Consider the following 21,151-nt stretch of genomic DNA (forward strand, 5'->3'; position numbering starts at 1 on the left):
CAGCTTTTCCATGTGGAGAGGGTGCTGAATATATGGAATGAGCTGCCAAAAGAAGTGGTTGAGGCAAGTACTGTACATAGATTCATTTAAGGAGCACTTTGCTGGGTACATGAAGGGTGAGGCTCACAGGGGTAAGGGCCAAATGCAGAAAACTGGGGTGAGCAGGGTGGGCACCATGGTTAGCATGAATTTGCTGGGCTGAAAGGTCGGTATTCATGCTTCATTTCCCTAAGACTATTTTTGTTATTCATATCACATCTTCAGTAACTTCAGATTACACCTCCATTAACATTAATGTTTCTGTTTTAACTGAGTTATTTTATGGTGTGCAGTTGTTTTTTTTCCCAGGAGGAGGGGTGGCATTACTGGTCAGGGATACTATTACAGCTACAGAAAGGGTGGGTAATGTAGCAGGATCCTCTTTTGAGTCAGTATGCGTGGAAGTCAGGAACAGGAAGGGAGCAGTTACTCTATTGGGGGTATTCCATAGGCCCCCTGGTAGCAGCAGAGATACAGAGGAGCAGATTGGGAGGCAGATTTTGGAAAGGTGCAAAAATAACAGGGTTGTTATCATGGGTGACTTTAACTTCCCTAATATTGATTGGCACCTGATTAGTTCCAAGGGTTTAGATGGAGCAGAGTTTGTTAAGTGTGTCCAGGACGGATTCCTGTCACAGTATGTGGACAGGCGGACTAGGGGGAATGCCATACTAGATGTAGTACTAGGTAATGAACCGGGTCAGGTCACAGATCTCTCAGTAGGTGAGCACCTGGGGGACAGTGACCACCACTCCCTGGCTTTTAGCATTATCATGGAAAAGGATAGAATCAGGGAGGACAGGAACATTTTTAATTGGGTAAGGGCAAATTATGAGGCTGTAAGGCTAGAACTTGCGGGTGTGAATTGGGATGATGTTTTTGCATGGAAACGTACTATGGACATGTGGTTAATGTTTAGAGATCTCTTGCAGGATGTTAGGGATAAATTTGTCCCGGTGAGGAAGATAAAGAACGGTAGGGTGAAGGAACCATGGGTGACAAGTGAGGTGGAAAATCTAGTCAGGTGGAAGAAGGCAGCATACATGAGGTTTAGGAAGCAGGGATTAGATGGGTCTATTGAGGAATATAGGGTAGCAAGAAAGGAGCTTAAGAAGGGGCTGAGAAGAGCAAGAAGGGGACATGAGAAGGCCTTGGTGAGTAGGGTAAAGGAAAACCCCAAGGCATTCTTCAATTATGTGAAGAACAAAAGGATGACAGGAGTGAAGGTAGGACCGATTAGAGATAAAGGTGGGAAGATGTGCCTGGAGGCTGTGGAAGTGAGCGAGGTCCTCAATGAATACTTCTCTTCGGTATTCACAAATGAGAGGGAACTTGATGATAGTGAGGACAATATGAGTGAGGTTGATGTTCTGGAGCATGTTGATATTAAGGGAGATGAGGTGTTGGAGTTGTTAAAATACATTAGGACGGATAAGTCCCCTGGGCCTGATGGAATATTCCCCAGGCTGCTCCACGAGGCGAGGGAAGAGATTGCTGAGCCTCTGGCTAGAATCTTCATGTCCTCGTTGTCCACAGGAATGGTACCGGAGGATTGGAGGGAGGCGAATGTTGTCCCCTTGTTCAAAAAAGGTAGTAAGGATAGTCCGGCTAATTATAGACCAGTGAGCCTTATGTCTGTGGTGGGAAAGTTGTTGGAAAAGATTCTTAGAGATAGGATCTCTGGGCATTTAGAGAATCATGGTCTGATCAGGGACAGTCAGCATGGCTTTGTGAAGGGCAGATCGTGTCTAACAAGCCTGATAGAGTTCTTTGAGGAGGTGACCAGGCATATAGACGAGGGTAGTGCAGTGGATGTGATCTATATGGATTTTAGTAAGGCATTTGACAAGGTTCCACACGGTAGGCTTATTCAGAAAGTTAGAAGGCATGGGATCCAGGGAAGTTTGGCCAGGGGGATTCAGAATTGGCTTGCCTGCAGAAGGCAGAGGGTCGTCGTGGAGGGAGTACATTCAGTTTGGAGGATTGTGACTAGTGGTGTCCCACAAGGATCTGTTCTGGGACCTCGACTTTGTGTGATTTTTATTAACAACCTGGATGTGGGGGTAGAAGGGCGGGTTGGCAAATTTGCAGACGACACAAAGGTTGGTGGTGTTGTAGATAGTGTAGAGGATTGTCAAAGATTGCAGAGAGACATCGATAGGATGCAGAAGTGGGCTGAGAAGTGGCAGATGGAATTCAACCCGGAGAAGTGTGAGGTGGTACACTTTGGAAGGACAAACTCCAAGGCAGAGTACAAAGTAAATGGCAGGATACTTGGTAGTGTAGAGGAGCAGAGGGATCTGGGGGTACATGTCCACAGATCCCTGAAAGTTGCCTCACAGGTGGATAGGGTAGTTAAGAAAGCTTATGGAGTGTTAGCTTTCGTAAGTCGAAGGAGAGTTTAAGAGTCGCGATGTAATGATGAAGCTCTATAAAACTCTGGTAAGGCCACACTTGGAGTACTGTGTCCAGTTCTGGTCACCTCACTATAGGAAGGATGTGAAAGCATTGGAAAGGGTACAGAGGAGATTTACCAGGGTGCTGCCTGGTTTAGAGAGTATGCATTATGATCAGAGATTAAGGGAGCTAGGGCTTTACTCTTTGGAGAGAAGGAGGATGAGAGGAGACATGATAGGGGTGTACAAGATAATAAGAGGAATAGACAGAGTGGAAAGCCAGCGCCTCTTCCCCAGGGCACCACTGCTCAATACAAGAGGACATGGCTTTAAGGTAAGGGGTGGGAAGTTCAAGGGGGATATTAGAGGAAGGTTTTTGACTCAGAGAGTGGTTGGTGCGTGGAATGCACTGCCTGAGTCAGTGGTGGAGGCAGATACACTAGTGAAGTTCAAGAGACTACTAGACAGGTATATGGAGGAATTTAAGGTGGGGGCTTATATGAGAGGCAGGGCTTGAGGGTCGGCACAACATTATGGGCCGAAGGGCCTGTACTGTGCTGTACTATTCTATGTTCTGTGTTCTATGTTCTAAGTATTTTAATGAATTCTGGAGTATGCTGATCTACAAGTCTTAAAGAGACTTTTCTCGCTAGACTAATTTAGATTAAACTCAGAATAGGAATAAGAGAAGCTACTTATGCTGATAGCATCCAGGGAAAATAATTCAACTAAAAGAACTATCAACTCAATTTGCTGTTTCTCTTGTATCTTTATAGGTAATGTTTTTTAACCACCTACATGAAGGTGACAACTGAGAGTCTACCACATTCATCCATTTGTTCTTTATCTTTTGGTATGAGCATTAGGGTTGCAAATCATTAATAAAAACTAACTTTTTTAAGTTTTGCAACTTGTTGTAAAGATTTATAAAAAAGAGATCGAATTTTAAGCACACACACTTGTTTAACTGTAGGTATCATACAGGGTTATAAACCTCCCAATTATGCAAGAGGTACCATTAAGACTTCCTCATACCACTCTATTTTCCTGCAAAAAGTATAAAACCATTGGATACATTAAAACAAGTGATACTGTGAAAATAAACACATGTATGGGCAGGAGATGGAAAGTTATGGATGTTATTGTTTAGTTGGGTATTTTGATTTAATTTAGTTAGTTCACCACAGAATTGTGGATCAAAGGCCTGTTCCTGTGCTGTAACGTTCTATTAGTTACGTAGTCCAGACTTCTCTACAAGGAACATTGTGCTTGCCACAGACCTGGAGGGGATTACAACAACTAAGAAGTAAACTCTCCCTTCCTGGCCCATCTATTTGAAGGATCAGCATGTGTATTCTCAGAAAAGGGAGTAAAATCAACGATGCTTTTTATAACAGGCAGATATGGAATTGATAATGTGGCTAAGAACATTGAATAGTACAGCACAGGAAGAGCTCTTTATCAAATTCAAACACTACACTACTGTGCTGCGGCAGAGTAGCGTAGTGGTTCGCACAACGCTTTACTGTACAGGCAGCCCGGGTTCATTCCCCACCACCTCCTGTAAGGAGTTCGTATGTCCTCCCTGTGACCACGCGTGTTTCCTCCCACGGTCCAAAGATGTACCAGTTGGGAGGTTAATTGGTGATTGTCCCGGGATTAAGCTAGGACTAAATTTGGGGATTGCTGGGCAGCGTGACTGAAAGGGTCAGAAGGGACTACTCTGTGCTCTATCCTAATAAACAAATAAACTGAATCTCTTCTGCCTGTGCATGATCTCTACCCTTGCAGTCTCTGCATATTTGTGTCTATTTTGAAGCCTCTTAAAAGCCACCTCTACCATTTCACCCTCTACCTGGTTTGTACCTCTACCATTTGCAGCTCGTTCCACACACCCACAACTCTGCAAACAGAAAAACTTGCCCTGCACATCTTCATTAAAATTTCCCACTCTCACTTGTTCTCTGGTATTTGATGCTTCTACACTGGGAAAAAGATTGACTGTCTATCTGTGCCCCTCAGCTTTATAAACATCTATCAGATCTCCTTTTACTTTAGTGCTTCAGGGAAAACAACACAAATTTATCCAATTCTCGTTACAGCTCATAGCCACTAAAACAGGTAGCATCCTGGTTAACCTATCCAAGGTCTGCATATCATTCCTTCTTATAGAGCATGCAGTATGTAAATAAAACTGTAGTACTTTTCAGAAAGGGCAATAATCTTCAGTGTTCAGATGTGCATTAACATTTTGCAATCACCACGATATGCAAGAACTACTTACAGAAAAGATGATGTTGGATTACTAAATTATTTGACCAGTAATATAACAACTGCAATAAGTGAAAGGAAGACTCCAAATTTCACTTCAGGAAATAAGCTGTTTCCTCCAAAGTACGTGCGCATACACATCTTTTGTTACTAGCACACAAAGGAATTTAAACTGCACACAAAAGGCTGTCACCCTCTACCTTGTTGAAATGTTAAGTATATTCACAACAATCACATTTCCTTTCCTGGTTTCTGACGTGGATGTGGAGTTTGCGATGATTTAGAACTGGTTTATTTACACTGTTCTTATTTTAGAACTTATCCAGTGCGCACATGTTGTTGTCACTGGGCAACAAATTTCACAGCACAAGATTTCTTCTTTTTTTTTTACGCACACTGGTCATTACAAATTAGAGGGAACATTGGAAAGGAGGCTGGGTAAATATAGAACATTGAACAGAACAGTACAGCGTTGAACAGGCCCTTTGGTCCACAACGTTGTGCTGAACCAGCTAAAAAGCAAAGCAAATATATCTAAACACTAATTCCTCCTACCGACAATGTCCATATGCTGCCATCTTCCTTACATCCATGTGCCTATCCAAACATCTCTTAAAAGCCTCTAATGTATTTGCTTCTACTCCCATAACAAGCAACACATACTAGGCATCCTCGAATCTCTAAGTAAAAAATTACCCCTCACATCCCCCTTGAACCTATCTCCTCTCACTTTCAATGCATGCCTCTGGTATTAGACATTTCAACCCTGGGAAACAGATCTCCCTGTCTACTCTATGCCTCCTAATCTTATAAACGTACATCAGATCTCCCCTCAGCCTCCAGCACTCCAGAGAAAACAACCCAAGTGTATCCAGCCTCTCATGACAGCACACGCCCTCTAAACCAGGCAGCATCTTGGTAATGCTCTTCTACACCCTCTCCAAAGCCTCAAAATCCTTTCTATAGTGGGGCAAGCAGAACTGTATGCAATACTCCAGATGTAACCTAAACAGTGTTTTATAAAGTTGCAGCATAAACTCTTAACTTTTGAGCCCACATTTATCTGGGTAAAACTCCATCTGCCATTTCTCTAACCATATCTGCAACTAATCTATACTGTGCTGTATCCTTTGCCAGTCTCATACACTATCCACAATTCCACCAATCTTGGTATTATCTACAAACTTACTAACACACCCATCTACATTTTCATCCAGGTGATTTATATACATCACAAACAGCACAGATCCCTGCAGAACACCACTAATTACAGACCTCCAGCATGAGTTAATCCCTTCAACCACTATGCTCTGTCTTCTATGTGCAGGCCAGTTCTGACTCCAAACAACCAACTCACAGTGGTTCCCATGCATCTTCATCTTTTGTATTAGTCTCCCCTGAGGAACTTTGTCCACTACCTTACTAAAATCCATGTAGACAACTTCCACTGCTCTACCCTCATCAATCTCTCTCATCACCTTATCAAAAATGTCAATCAAGTTGTAAGACACGACCTGCACTGCACAAAGCTGATTCTTTCTAATTAGGCCATGAGTTTCCAAATGCCCATGGGTTTCCAGCAATCTCGTCCCTCTTCTCTTTCAATAACCTGGGGACTTTTCCATCTTAATACTCATGAATCCCAACGCTTCCTTCTCTTTGACCTCTAAATGCCATAACATATTTATACTCTCAGCACTAATCCCCTGGCCCTCCATATCCTTTTCTTTAGTAAATACTGAAGAAAAGTACTTATTAAGTCCCTCACTCGCATTCTCCACATCCAAGCAAATGTTCCCCAATTTATCCTTGAGTGGTCCCATCCTCTCCCTAGTTATCCTCTTGCTCTTGATGCATGTATAGAATGCCTTGGGATTCACCTTAATCCTACTTGTCAAAAGCCTCCTGGCTTTCCTCATTCCCTTCTTTAGTTTTTTTCTGGCTTCTTTGTACGCCTGACGTGCATTGTTTGATCTTAACTTCAGAAGCTTTACATACTTTTCCTTTTTCTTCTTGACTAAATTCATCATCTCTCTGGACATCCAAGGTTCTCTTATCTCCCCATCCCCATCCTTCCTTCTAACAGGAATATACCTTTCCTGTACTCTGTGCAATTGATTTTTAAACACCTCCACATGCCTGATGTGGATTTGCCAGAGAAAAGATGTTCCCAATTAACTCTTCTTAGTTCCTACCTAATGCCCTCATAATTTGCCCTACTCCAATTTACAACTCTCCCACAAGGCCCATACATATCCTTACCTTTTAGCTATCCTGAAAGTTAAGGAGTTGTGGTCACTGTTCCCTAATTGCTCATCCACTGAAAGGCCAGTCACCAAGCCAAGCTCATCACCCAACACCATGTCCAGTATGATCCTTCCTCTCATTGGACCATTCACACAGTGGCTTATGTGAAAGGAAAAAAATCAGTAAATGATTTACATTTTGGCAAATGTGGTGTCAGTTTAGTGGTCAGAATGCAGTTAAATTTAGTGTAATTTTGAAAAACAGGAAGACAGGAACAGTTCCAATTTGGGCCAAGACTAATCCCATTAGGCAAAGTAGTAATTTGGAACTGCTAAATGAAGAACCACAGCTTGCAAACAAAGCAGTCCCAGAGGAATGAGAGACAGTTAAAAAGAGTTTTATGGAGTTCAGGTAAAATAATTGCCTTCCTCCCTCCCCCCACTACAGAAATCAGAATTAGAATCAGGTTTAGTATCACTGGCACATGTCATGGAATTTGTTGTTTTCTGGTAGCAGTGCATTGCAATACACAAGAATAAAAACTAAAAATTACAATAAGCATATATAAAAAATTAAATAAGCAGTGCAAAAAGATTTTTTAAATAGTGAGGTAGTGTTCAAGGGTTCATTTTCCATTCAGCAATCCAATCGTGGCAGGAAAGAAGGTGTCCCTGAAACATTGACAGAAGCAATGAGAAGACAGCATGTCCAAGCTGATGGGGTCCTGAATGAAGGATGCTGCTTTTTTGAGGGAATTGCCTTTTCAAGGTGTCCTGGATGCTGGGGAGTCTAGTGCCTATGATGGAGCTGGCTGAGTTTACAACCTTCTGCAGCTTTTTCCAATCCTGTGCAGTGGCCCTTCCATACCAGACAGTGATGCAACCAGTTAGGATACTCACCATGGTACCGGTGTAGAAATGTGCAAGTCTTTGGTGAAATACCAATTCTACTCAAGCTCCTAATGAAATATAGCCAATGATGTGCCTTCTTTGTAATTGCATTAAAATGTTGGGGCCAAGAGAAATCTTCAGAGATGTTAACACGCAGGAACTTGAAACTGCTCACTGTTTCCACTGATGATCCCTCGACGATCAGGACTGCTGTGTGTTCCCTCGATTTCCCCTTCCTGAAGCCCACAGTCAATTCCTTGTTGGTGTGCATTTTCTTGTTGTGATACCACTCAACCAGCTGATCTGTCTTGCTCCTGTATACCACCTCATTCACCATCTAAAATTCTGGCAACAATTGCTGTGTCATCAGCATTTGAACTGTGCCTAACCTGCTTAGCCACACAACTGCAGGTGTAGAGAGAGTAGAGCAGTCGGCTCGGCACACATTCTTGACGTGCATCAATGTTGGTTACCGGCGAAGAGAAGTTATTTCCGATCTGTGCAGATTCTGCCGATAAGGAAGTCAAGGATCCAGTTGCAGAAGGAGATACAAGGGACCCAGGTTTTGGAGCTTAATAAAGATGTCAGGAAAATATAATAAAATTAATTGGAAAATTAAGAGAACAAAGATAATATACTGTATATAGAAGAAAATGCTGGCAAGTGAAACCAAAGAAAATCCACAGATATTTTATAAACACAAAAAGAACATGAGGATAATTTATGAAAAAAATGAGCTTTTAGGGAACAAAAATGATAATGTACAGAGGCAAAGGAAATGGTAGGATAAAACTTTGTGACCATCACAGAAGTATGATACTGATGTTACATTTAAGACAAATGATTTAATTGTAGTGAGAGAGGAAATAACAGGTTAAACTGTGTGATGGATATTCACTGTCTATGCTGGATGGGGGTGTTTTTTGCCAAGCTCGTCTTTCTAACACAGCTGAAACTTCCAGGGATCAAAGAGTTGTTTTTGAACTAGTTAAACTTCCAACCACTATTCTTTGCTCAGCTTCTTGTCATAAACAAGAACCAGTCTTCAGCTTTCCATGTAAAATGCAAGCAATAATCAATCTGAAGTTAAGAGGGCAGCTTTGCAAACAAACAGCACTGTCTACAGAGCATACAGGCTGCTGGCCCACAGCACAGGGCTGACTGCTGCAGAGACGCAGTGAAAGACAATGCGGTTATGTTAACTGACCTGCATCAAACCAGACAACACTGGCTAAGTTACTTCATTCAAGGAAGCTTGCAGACCAGACTGGTATCACTTAGCACACCATATAGCTGATCTATCAATCGTTGGGATCTACTGCACTCAAAGAATCAACCGTCACAGCATTAAAATTCGGTGTTTTGGATCTCTGTCACCAAAAGCTTTTAGACCATCTGTGTGAAGTCACCAAGTTGCAGATAAACAGTAAAACTGTAAAAGAACTGTCAGGCTTGTTAGGAATGGTCAGGGGATGACTACAATGACAGAAATACAGGGTGACTAGAATCCATTCCTTTGCCTTCCATTTCTGCAATGGACAACTCCTTTGTCGATAACTCATTGGAATGTCTTTTTAGCCTATATAAACTGTACCCTAGCTTTGGAAATCCTTTGTTTTAAGAATAGTTTGTAAATGGAAAATCTTTCATAAAATGGAAATCCTCTGTGAGTTTTAAATGTGTTTTAAGAATTTGACCTAAATTTGAGCAAATATAGCTACATACAAATGAACTATGTTTCCTCACTTTTAGACCCCAGTCAGTTCTAAAGGGCAACATCTCCTCCACAATCTCAATCAGCATAGGCGCACCACAGGGCTGTGTGCTTAGCCTCCTGATCTACTCGCCTCACACCTATGACTGTGTGGTTAAGTACAGCTTCAATACCATATTAGAGTTTACTGATGATGTCACTGTTGTGGGCCAAATCAAAGGTGGTGATGAATCAGCATACAGGAGGGAGACTGAAAATTGGCTGCATGGTATCATATCAACAACCTCTCACTCAATGTCAGCAAGACCAAGGAACTGATTGTAGACTTCAGGAGAGGGAAACCAGAGGTCCATGAGCCAGTCCTCATTGGAGGATCAGAAGTGAAGCAACTTTAACTTCCTACTTCGGAGGATCTGTCCTTGACCCCGCACGCAAGTGCAATTGCAAAGAAAGCATGGCAATGCCTTTATTTCATTAGGAGTTTGTGAAGATTCGGCATGACAGCGAAAGCTTTGACAAACTTCTATAGATGAGTAGTGAAGAGTGTACTAACTGGCTGCATCACCACCTGGAAACACCAATGCCTTTGAACAGAAAATCCTACAAACACTCAAGAATTCGACCCAGTACATCACAGGTAAAACCCTCCCAACATGAAATACTATTGTAGAAAAGCAGCATCTTCATCAGAGATTGCAACTCCCTTCTCACTGCTAACATCAGTTAGAAGGTTCAAGAGCCTCAGGGTTCACACCACCAGGTTCAAGAGCATCAAGCTCTTGAACAGAAGGGGATAACTGCACTCACCTGCCCATCTATGTTGATATTCCCACAACCAATGATCTCACTTTAAGGACTCCTTATCTCATCTCATGTTCTCGTTATTTATTGCTATTTATTTATATCTGCATTTGCATAGCTTATCGTCTTCTTTCATTGATCCTGTTATAGTTACTATTCTATAGATTTGCTGAGTTTGCACACAGGAAAATGAATCTGTGTTGTACATGGTGACATACAGTGCCTATAAGTAGTTTTCATCCCCCCACCCCTGTAATTTCCATGTTTTATTGGAAAGAAGTCTCTTTTGTGTCAAAGTGAAAATAGATCTCTACAAAGTGATCTGTTTTCACTTTGACATGAGTCATTTTCTGTTGATCAGTGTCAAAAAAGCCAAAATAAATCCACTGTGATTCATCGTTGTAAAAACAATAAAACATGAAAACTTTCCGGGGGGGGGGGGAGAATACTTGTTATAGGCACTGTATATGTACCTTGATAATGGAATAAAGTTTATCTTTGACTTTAGTAAAAAGTATAGTAATTGTTAATGATTGATGGGCGTTTCTCTGACTTGAAGGCCGTTACCAGTCAAGTACCAGGGCCTTGCCTGGTGTAAAACAAATGATTTTGACCTAATGTAGGAGGAATGGTGAAGTCTGCAGATGAAACAAAAATTCATGCTTTATTGGAAGTGAGAAGGGATGTTTTACACAACAGAAAGATATACATGCCTTGTTAATATTGTTTCATTATTTGAAATGGATTACATGACACAAAATAGTAAGATATATCACAGCAATATACTGCAATGGGTGATAGCTCTCTGAATTATTCCTCTGATCAGAGCACAAGATTGTTACAACACAACTTGATTTAAGTGATTCAACTTGAGTTATTTGGAAGACAAATGGAAGCAAGCAACAGCAATGTATCTTGACCAACGAAAGCTGCTTACATCTGTAACTAAAGCAGAAAATCTCCCAATTCATGAGAGGAAAAATAAAACTGTAAATTGCAATTGACTTAATGTTACATACAAACAATTGTGGTTAAGCTTCACTATAGAAAATTGGTAAAACTACACTATCCAGGATGAGATTGCACACTTACATACAAAAAATTGTTAGTAGCTTCTACTGAAATACCAAAATTAAAGGAATAAATAAATTACCATGGCAACCATCATGGTCTTTTAGATTACTCCATTTTACAGCACGTAGGTTTCCTGCCCAGCCTGCTGCAGGCATTGAACCAGGCACACCTGCAGAATGAAAATGTAGTATTAAAAGTCGACAGAAATTACAAACATTACAAACATAAAGAATTTTTCATGTCCATTTTCAATAATGGAAATATGTATATGCCACATGAAGTTTTGTGAAGTTGTGATGAGCTTATAAAATTTGTACTTTTTACGGATTTAGTTCGACAGCATTTCAGCTAAAGATGATGCTATTGGATGTGAGTCTCTCACTGGTGGTTCTTCACTGCAGCAGTTTGACATTGAATTAATACTGACAATAAAAGCTTTATAGAACATTAGATTGCCTTGATTTACTCATCCAAAGGTATGTTGCCAACAACATGGAAAATAAATTGCATTAGATTTGGCATCTAACTAAAGATGTTCTATAATTATCTTAAATAGAAAATAAAGTTGCTAAAACAAAAATAAAAGCAACATAACTGCTGGAGAAGCTCAGCAGTTCAGGCAGCATCTATGGAAATGAATAAACAGTCGACATTTCAGACCGAGACCCTTCATCAGGACTGAGAAGGAAGACAGAAGATACCAGAATAAAACGATGGGGGTAAGGAGGCGGCGGCTGGCTGGAAGGTGATAGGTGAAACCAGGTGGGTGGGAAAGGTCAAGAGCTGGAGGACCACAGGAGAACAGGAAGGAGGAGGGCATCCAGGGGGAAGTGATAGGCAGGTGACAAGAGGTGAAAGAGTGGGGAATAGAGGAAGAGGGGAGAGAAGGGGGGGATTTTTTTTAAACCAGAAGGAGAAATCAATATTCATGCCATCAGTCTGAAGGCTGCCCAGATGGTATACAAGGCTCCTCCACCCTGTGGGCGGCCTCTCATCTTGGCACAAGAGGCGGCCATGGACCAAGGTGGCAGAATGGGAACGGGAATGGGAATTAAAATGTTTGGCCACCAGGACGTTCTGTTTTTGGTGGATGGTGCGGAGGTGCTCCACGAAGCGGTCACCCAATTTATGTTGGGTCTCACCAGTGTAGAGGAGGCCGCATCAGGAGCGCCGGACACAATAGATGACCGCAACAGATTCACAAGTGAAGTGTTTTCTCGCCTGAATGGACTCTTTGTGGCCCTGAATGGAGGTGAGGGGGGAGGTTAAATGGCAGTTGTTGCACTTAGGCTGCTTGCAGGGATAAGTGTCTGGAGGGAGACTAATGGGGAGGGATGGATGGATGGATGAATGAACAAGGAAATTGCGGAGGCTGCAATCCCTGCAGAAAGTGGAAGGGGGCAGAGGAGATAAAATTACGTTTAGTGGTAAGATCCCTTTGGAGACAGCCAATGTCGTGGAACACGATGTGTTGGATGCGAGGGCTGATGGCGTGACAGGCAAGGACAAGAGGGACTTTATCACTATTATCGCAGCAGGAAGATGGGGTGAGCGCAAATATATGGGAAATGGAGGAGATGCAGGCAACACAAGTCATTGTTCCCTATCCTTGATTTTTCTTTAACATGACTGGCTGTACTATCCTCTGAAATGCTTTTCCTCCATCACTCAGACACTCTTCTGCTTCTACTTTTCTTCCTGCTTAAATATGTATCCTATCATAACAGCTGAATCACCAACTGGGACCAAGAGGGATCTATACACCAACATTTGAGACAAGAGCGAGTCTATCACTGTTGAGGCAGCAGGAAGATGGGGTGAGCATGGATGTTCAAGAAATGGAGGAGATCAGAATCAGATTTATTATCACCAGCATGTGTCACAAAATTTGTTAGCTTAGCAGCAGCAGTTCAATACAATACATAATATACAAGAAAATAATAATAAATAAATTATAATATACATGTACTAAATAGATTAAAGATCGTGCAAAAAAACCAGAAATAATATATATTTAAAAAGTGAGGTAGTGTTCACGGGTTCAATGTCCATTTAGGAATTGGATGGCAAGGGGAAGAAGCTGTTCCTGAATCGCTGAGTGTGTGCCTTCGGGCTCCTGTATCTCCTTACTGGTGGTAACAGTGAGATGCGAGTGAGGGCAGCATCACTAGTAGAGGGGGGGAAATCCCATTATTTGAAGGACATCTCTAATGCCCAAGAATGGAAAGCTGTGTCCTGGGAACAGACGTAGTGGAGGTGAAGGAACTGAGAAAAGGGAATAGCATTTTTACAGGAGATAGGGTGGGAAGAGGTATAGACAAGATAACCGTGGGAATTGGTAGGTTTACAAAAGATGTTGGTTGACAGTTTGACTCCAGAGATGGAGATAGAGATCGAGATGGGGAAGGAAGTGTCAGAGATGGACCAAGTAAATGTAAGGATGATTTAAATATCTCTGCTAGGGCCCTGGCAATTTCTGCACTTGCCTCCCGTAGGGTCCAGGGGAACACCTTGTCTGATCCTGGGGATTTAACCGCCCTGATTTGCCTCAGGGTAGAAAATACCTCCACCTCAATAATCTGTACAGTGTCCATGAAGTTGATGCCCTTTGCCTCACTTCTATAGACTCCGTGTCCATCTCCTGAGCAAATACAGATGCAAGAAATTCATTTAAATTCTCCCCCATATGCTTTGTCTCCATACATGGATTATCATTCTGGTCTTCCAGAAGATCAACTTTGACCCTTGCAATCCTTTTGCTCTTAACACAACTGAAGAATCCCTTAGGATTCTCCTTTGCCTTATCTGCTAGCGCAACTTCATGCCTTCTTTTCGCCTTCCTGATATCTTTCTTAAGAGTTCTCTTGCATTTCTTATACTCAATAAGCACCTCATTTGTTCCTACTTGCCTATAACTACTATGCACCTCCTTTCTTCTCTGAAAAAATCTCTTGAAAACCAAGGATCCCTACACTTGTTATCTTTACCTTTTATTCTGACAGGCACATACAGGCTTTATACTCTCAAAATTTCATTTTTGAGGCCTTCCTTTTACAAGTACAGGTTTCCCCTGCCATCCGAAGGTAGAGTGTTCCTATGAAACGGTTCATAAGCTGAAATGTCGTAAAGCGAAGAAGCAATTACCATTTATTTATATGGGAAAATTTTGTGAGCGTTCGCAGACCCAAAAATAACCTACCAAATCATACCAAATAACACATAAAACCTAAAATAACAGTATCATATAGTAAAAGCAGGAATGATATGATAAATACACAGCCTATATAAAGTAGAAATACTTTTCCGCAATCATTACTGCACTGCTCTCCATAGCGAAAATCTCACGCAAGCGCTCTTGGCAGAAACACGGCGCAAGTGCTCTCCAGTAACCTTTAAGCTATGAAGCTGCCAAATCATACCAAATAACATGTAAAAATACACAGCCGATATAAAGTAGAAATAATGTATGTACAGATTAGCATCACCTACCGGAATCGGGACAGCGCTGAGCACACTGATGATGGTGTGTTAGGCTGGGTCGGAGGTTGGGGTGGTGCAGTGGCCCCCACCCTCTGGGCAGCAACCCAATACATTGTCGTGAAGCACGCAGGGGTCCAGCGGTAGCCGGGATGTACCCAGCACATCTTTAAGAAAAAAGCTGAAATAAACACGCTAATTAATTAGGTGCCGCCCGACACGTAATTGTCGGCCAAGATCAGTGCCGATTTCCGATTGCATCGCCTTTGTTCTGGGCTGACATTTACGTGTGGGGCGGCACCTAATTAATTAGCATGTTTATTTTGGCTTTTTTCTTAAAGATGTACTGTGTGCCTCCCGGCTACCGTTGCATTCTCCGCGAATTGGTATCTATCCGTGGCCTAGGTGTTGGGGTGGTGGGACACTGGGGTGTCATCTGCTTCCATTAGAGTGGGTAGCTCATCTTCTCCTATGCCTGCCTGCCTCGATGTCGAAGGTCGAGGTTCGTCGTCTGCTGTGCCTGATGTGGAAGGCTTGCTTGACTGCTGAGTCTCGCGCATTTTTCTATCATACAGTTCTTTGTAAGCACTCAAACCATCCTGCAAATATCCCCTAAACCTACGTACCCTTTCAAAATTAAAGTCATACTTTATCATTGCAGCGAAAATCTCACGCAGTTGCTTCACGTTCATTTCGCTAATGAATTTGGTTTCGATTGTTATCATTTCCTCTTCCAATTGCATCAGCTCTTCATCTATCAGTTCTTGGTCATGGGATGCCAAAACCCCTTCAACATCATCTTCGTGAGCTTCCACAAGCCAAACTCACCTTGTCCTTGCTTCATTCACCACGATCAAAATGCTTAGTTATGTCTAGTTTTACACTAAGTGTAACACCCTTACTCTTTCAGGCTTTTCTTGCAAACGGCTGCTCAATGCAACGTGTTAAAGCAATGCCATTCCGAATCCGGGGGAGAGCGGCTGCTCGGGGCGCACGCTGCCTTTTATTGCGCGCTGATTTTTTCGTAACAGTGAAAACACCTTCTGTTAGTGAAAACAGGGTACTAATGCAGGTCTTTCGTAACAGTGAGGTTTCGTAAAGCGAACGTTCGAAAAGTGGGGGACACCTGTCAGAAAACAACTTGCCCCAATCCACACTAGCCAGATAATTTCTTATACCATCAAAACTGGTCACTATCAAATTTAGAATTTCAACTCATGGACCAATCCATCATTTTGCATATTTATTTTGAAACTAACAGCTCTATGATCACTGGATACAAAGTGTTCCCCTACACAGACTTCTGTCACCTACCCTGTCTCATTCACTAACAGCAGATCCAGTATCGCACACTCTGTCATTGGGACTTCTACGTATGTACTGATGAAAGAAACTTTCCTGAACACATTTCACAAACTCTATCCCATCTAGTCCTTTTTACTGTAAGGGAGTCCCAGTCAAAATGTGGAAAATTAAAATCAACTACGATAACAAGCTGATGTTGCTTGCAAAAGTCAGGATTCCCTTTACAAATTTGTTCCTATAAATCCCTAGGACTGTTGGGTGGTCTGTAATATTGCCACATTAACGTGGTCATACATTTCTTATTTCGCAGTTCCACTCATAACACCTCACTGATCGAGTTCTCCAGTCCATCCTGATGAAGCACTGCCATGACATTTTCCCTGACTAGTAATGCCACCCTTCCTAAGGGTAGAGTCATGGAGAACCACAACATAGAAGCCAATCATGTCCACTGTCTGCTTTTGTTCCATTAATTCCTTTGGCACTATTCGTCAAGCTCCTGCCTCTCAGGATACCTTATTTGTGATTGCCTTAATTAAGGCAGAAGTAAATTTCACTTCACTTGTTCTGCTGTTTGTTTGTTCTCAACCTTCCCATTAACGGCAGTGGGGAACCTATTTTTACCTTCACCCACTGCTTTCACTACATATTTCTAGAAACTTTACAGTCATTATTTTTAATGTCCCTGTACACTTCTCTCAAACTTTCCAATCCCCTACTTTCATAAACATAGGCTATTTCCATTTTCTGTGCTCTTTTCAAATGGTGAAATGGGAAATTTTGGCCTGAATTAGCAGGTGAGGCAACAACTTAAACTGTCATCAAAAATATAACACGAAAGACACTTCAGTAATGTGCCAAAGCCTTGGTTTATATGTAACCCTCTCAACATAGGCTCGTAATGAGTTAGCTATTACTGTAAATACAAGCTAACAGCGACATAACTTGACTATGCCATGGGAATAGTGACAAAAAGGACATTTCCAATAAATAAACATGTTTAGGGCATTAAGATTCAGGTAAATGCAAACATAAAAGTTTGAATATCCCTTTAGGTGAAAGAAGTCTGTTACTTGTGTGAATACCGATACACTCGTGCAAATTTTCTGTTTGCCCGGAAGCAATAATTTAACTCACACCAGTGTAAGTTTATATTGAAAGCACACTGACAGGGGTTTCCAATGATGTCATTGTCCAGAATGGCAGCTTAAATCAATAGCTCCTCTGGAAAAACACATATTTAGCCCCATTAATCCATCAAATACAAGATCTTTCAAAAATATCTGAATTGATCAGGGGGGCAAGAATGGGGAAAAAGAATGGAGATAAAAAAAAAAGCACCACTGCAGAGACTATGGACGAGAGGGGTGCAATGAGTGGTTCTCCTACCCGAATGCATGGTAGCGAGGCTGACGATGGGTCTCGTTTAGGCGAAGCAGCAAATATGATAAAAATTCTGGAAGGGATATGGGGATTCCAAAAAGATATAAAACAGCAACTAAATGATATCAAGTCAGAGCTCGCCAATGTCAATCAAAAAATAGCAATGGCAGAGACTCAAATTGAGAAGGTGGAAGATCGCGTGCAAAACGCGGAACGGATACTAAGTAAGACAATAAAAATACTAAATCAACAAGAAAGTAAACTGCTTGACCAGGAGGGAAGATCACAATGGAAAAATATCAGGAATATACAATATTCCCGAAGGAGCAGAGGGTTTGTCTATGATGGAGTTTGTAGGAAAGTTGCTGTGGGACGCGCTAGAGATTCCCTCCACTATGGAGCTTGATATTGAGAGGGCGCGTCATGCGCTTGTCCGGAGGCCTACTGGAGACAGAGAAGATAAGCCGAGCTCAATAGAAATTAGATTCCTTCGATACAATGCCAAGGCAGAGATTCTATGAAGGGCCTGGGATAAGAACAGGGTGATTTTGAACAGGAACTTAATATATTTCAAACAAGATTACCCCCTCGGCAGTCCTGCGGAAACGTAAGGAATACTCTGAAGTAAAGCGAATATTAAAACAAGGAAAGATTAGATTCCAAACTCTGTACCCTGCTAAACTGCGAGTGTATTATGAAGATGGGACGCAACTGTATCAGACAGTGGAAGAGGCGACTACAGACATCAGGAACAGAGGGCTGCCCGTTAGCGTGGTCAACCCAAGGGAAAGCCTGGCTGAACAGTTATCCGATCTGCTTGGGAAATAGTGAAAGAACAGAGAAAGCAGGGGACGGGAGGAGGGCGAGAGAAGAATATCAGGAAGAGACTAAGTTTTCTGAAGACAGCCCACACCCTCACCAGAAGAGCCATAGGGTTTGGCTAACTTTAAAAGTGTTGATAAGCTAAACGGAAGCAAATCTAGACGGTGCTGTGACGGGGTCCTGAATTACCCCTATAAACTGTGCACGATTACCCCTATGAACTGTGCTTTAGAAAAAAGAGAGAGAGTTATTTAACACAAACACCTCGTTTAAAAGAGAGAGAGACGAAGACTGCTCGCGGATTGTTTATACTTTCTCCAGGGACATCGCCTGCTTGTACATTCTTACACAGACAGAGAAGGGAGGAGGTATTTGAGAGACAGTTGGTACTCAGTACGGTGAGATAAATAGGTCAGATGATAGACCTGCGACACATGATTTTGGACACTGAATGAGCTTTGTTTTGTCCACAGAAAAAGTGGGTTTTTGGAGGATCGATCAGGTGGATTGATCAGTGGCTCTTGCAGTGTGAAAAGGAAGTGACCGGTGGGGAGTTGTCCATGTGTCCAACCCTCACCTGGATCGATAGCTCCACCACAGAAGAACGGTCCCCTTTGTTGTGGTCACAGTCGGTGACTTTTAAAGGATTTTGAAGCACAACGGGAAGATCCACGGTGTCAGCTCACGTGAAGACTCAAATCTCCCTCTCTCTCTCCCCATCACTACGCAACTCAATACCATGAACTGAACTGAACTTTACTCATCATCGTAAGATTGTATCTATTTACCCCTAGACTTGAAGCAGCTTGGTTTTCATATATATTCCACACTTACTTACATATAATCATTGCTAATCTGTTTGATTTATCTGCATTTATATTACTGTATTGCATAGTTACAAATAAATATTATTAGTTAATAGCAATACCGGACTCCAAAGTGTTTTCCATTTCTGCTGGTTCCTTAACCCGTCACGGGGTACATGACAGTGCTATACCCATCTCAAGAAATACTCATTATAATGTGGATCCTATATTATTCAATTTTTAAAAATTCATTCATTCACTCCTTTTTACCCACCTAAATGACAATATATATATATGGGAGGAATACACAGGAAAATCTTTTCTGTGTAATGGACATAGATTTGTTCACTTACTTTTATGGGTACTGCAGTGGGGGCCCTCAACTCACAGGTAGGAGGGGCTATCCCACACAGCTAGACGTTTCCTCTAGCTCAACCCAGGGTCATCTACTAGAGACCTCGGCCTTGGAACCACACCTTCGTTGCCTTTTTTTTATTATTCGCGTTTCTTGGTTCTTATTTGTTCAGGGAGTAGATCGATTAAGTTTTATTCTGCTAATTTCAATGATATATTGACAGATAAGTACACATGGCTAAGGACAAAGTAAAATTCATTTATTTTAATGTCAATGGGCTGCTAAATCCAATCAAACGAAGTAAAGTTCTATCCAAAATGAAAAAAGAACAAGCCTATGTAGTATATTTACAGGAAACTCACTGAAGTGATAATGAGCATGGAAAACTAAAGAGAATGGGCTTCACTAATTTGTTTTTCTCCTCATATATATCAGGACATAGGAGAGGAGTTGCTATTCTTTTCTCAAGTCAGCAGAAAATACAATTCATAGAATTAGGGATCCAAGAACAAAAATGACAAAAAATAAGCTAAGTGAAATTCAAAAAGCTTTTGAAGTGTTTTACAAAGCTCAATATTCCAAAGTTCCGGGGGGGGGGGGGGGGGGAAGCATAAACCAAATTGACACTTTCCTTAATTCTCTACAGTTACTCACTTTAAATGAAGAACAAAACAGAACAATGACTGCTGACATACCTGAAGTTGAACTAAAAGCTGCAACTAGTAGGCTTAAATTAAGTAAGTCACCAGGATCAGATGGGTATATGGCAGTGTGGTACAAAGAATTTAAAAATGAGTTAATTCCTGTCTTACTCCCCACACTGAACTGGGCTCTAAAATAGGCACAAATGCCACCCAGCTGGAAGGAGGTGATAATCTCAGCTATACCGAAAGAAGGCAAGGATAAAATGGAATGTGGGTCAGTCATTTAGACCACTATCCGTTCTTAATGTAGATTATAGATTATTTACCTCCATCATGGCCAAGTGATTAGAAGAGTTTCTACCCATACTGATACATAAGGATCAGACAGGCTTTATACAACAACACCAAACACAAGACAATATACGAAGGACACTTCACATTATGGATCATATACCAAAAAAAATTGAAGCAATAGTGATAAGCGTGGACGCTAAAAAGGTATTTGATTCGGTTAATTGGAATTTTCTTTACAGAGTTTTACATAGATTTGGTTTCCATGACACAATTATTAAAACTATACAGGCACTATATGACAACCTTACTGCTAGGATTAAAATCAATGGATATTTATCTAATAGTTTTACCCTAGAAAGGGGCATGAGACAGGGTTGTGCATGGTCACCGTTACTCTTCGCATTACATCTGGAACCATTAGCTCAATACCTCAGACAAAATGAAGAAATCAGGGGAATTACTATTAAAGGGACAGAGCATAAATTGACCTGTTATGCGGATGACATTTTGATCTATCTAGAGCAACCAACATACTCTTTACCTAAATTGATGCAATCCTTTGAACAATATGGTCAATTATCAGGATACAAGATCAACATAGATAAAACCCAATTACTTTCATATAACTATAGC

The 21,151-nt window shown here is 41.5% G+C and overlaps 1 protein-coding gene across 2 annotated transcripts in view; it reads right to left on the reverse strand.

Annotated features, from left to right (window-relative positions):
• The window catches only part of LOC140212598 (N-acetyllactosaminide beta-1,6-N-acetylglucosaminyl-transferase-like), a 70,239-nt gene that overhangs the window by 37,283 nt on the left and 11,805 nt on the right, over positions 1-21,151 (reverse strand). Inside the window, exon 2 of one of the 2 annotated variants that reach the window (XM_072283593.1) lies at positions 11,512-11,601. The exons of the other annotated variant lie outside the window; for it this stretch is intronic. Within the exon in view, the coding sequence (XP_072139694.1) occupies positions 11,512-11,601 (90 nt within the window). The remainder of the gene's footprint in view (positions 1-11,511; positions 11,602-21,151) is intronic. 2 annotated transcript variants of the gene reach the window in all.

The sequence above is a fragment of the Mobula birostris genome, chromosome 19 (assembly GCF_030028105.1).
Source record: "Mobula birostris isolate sMobBir1 chromosome 19, sMobBir1.hap1, whole genome shotgun sequence".
Lineage (NCBI taxonomy): Eukaryota > Metazoa > Chordata > Chondrichthyes > Myliobatiformes > Myliobatidae > Mobula > Mobula birostris.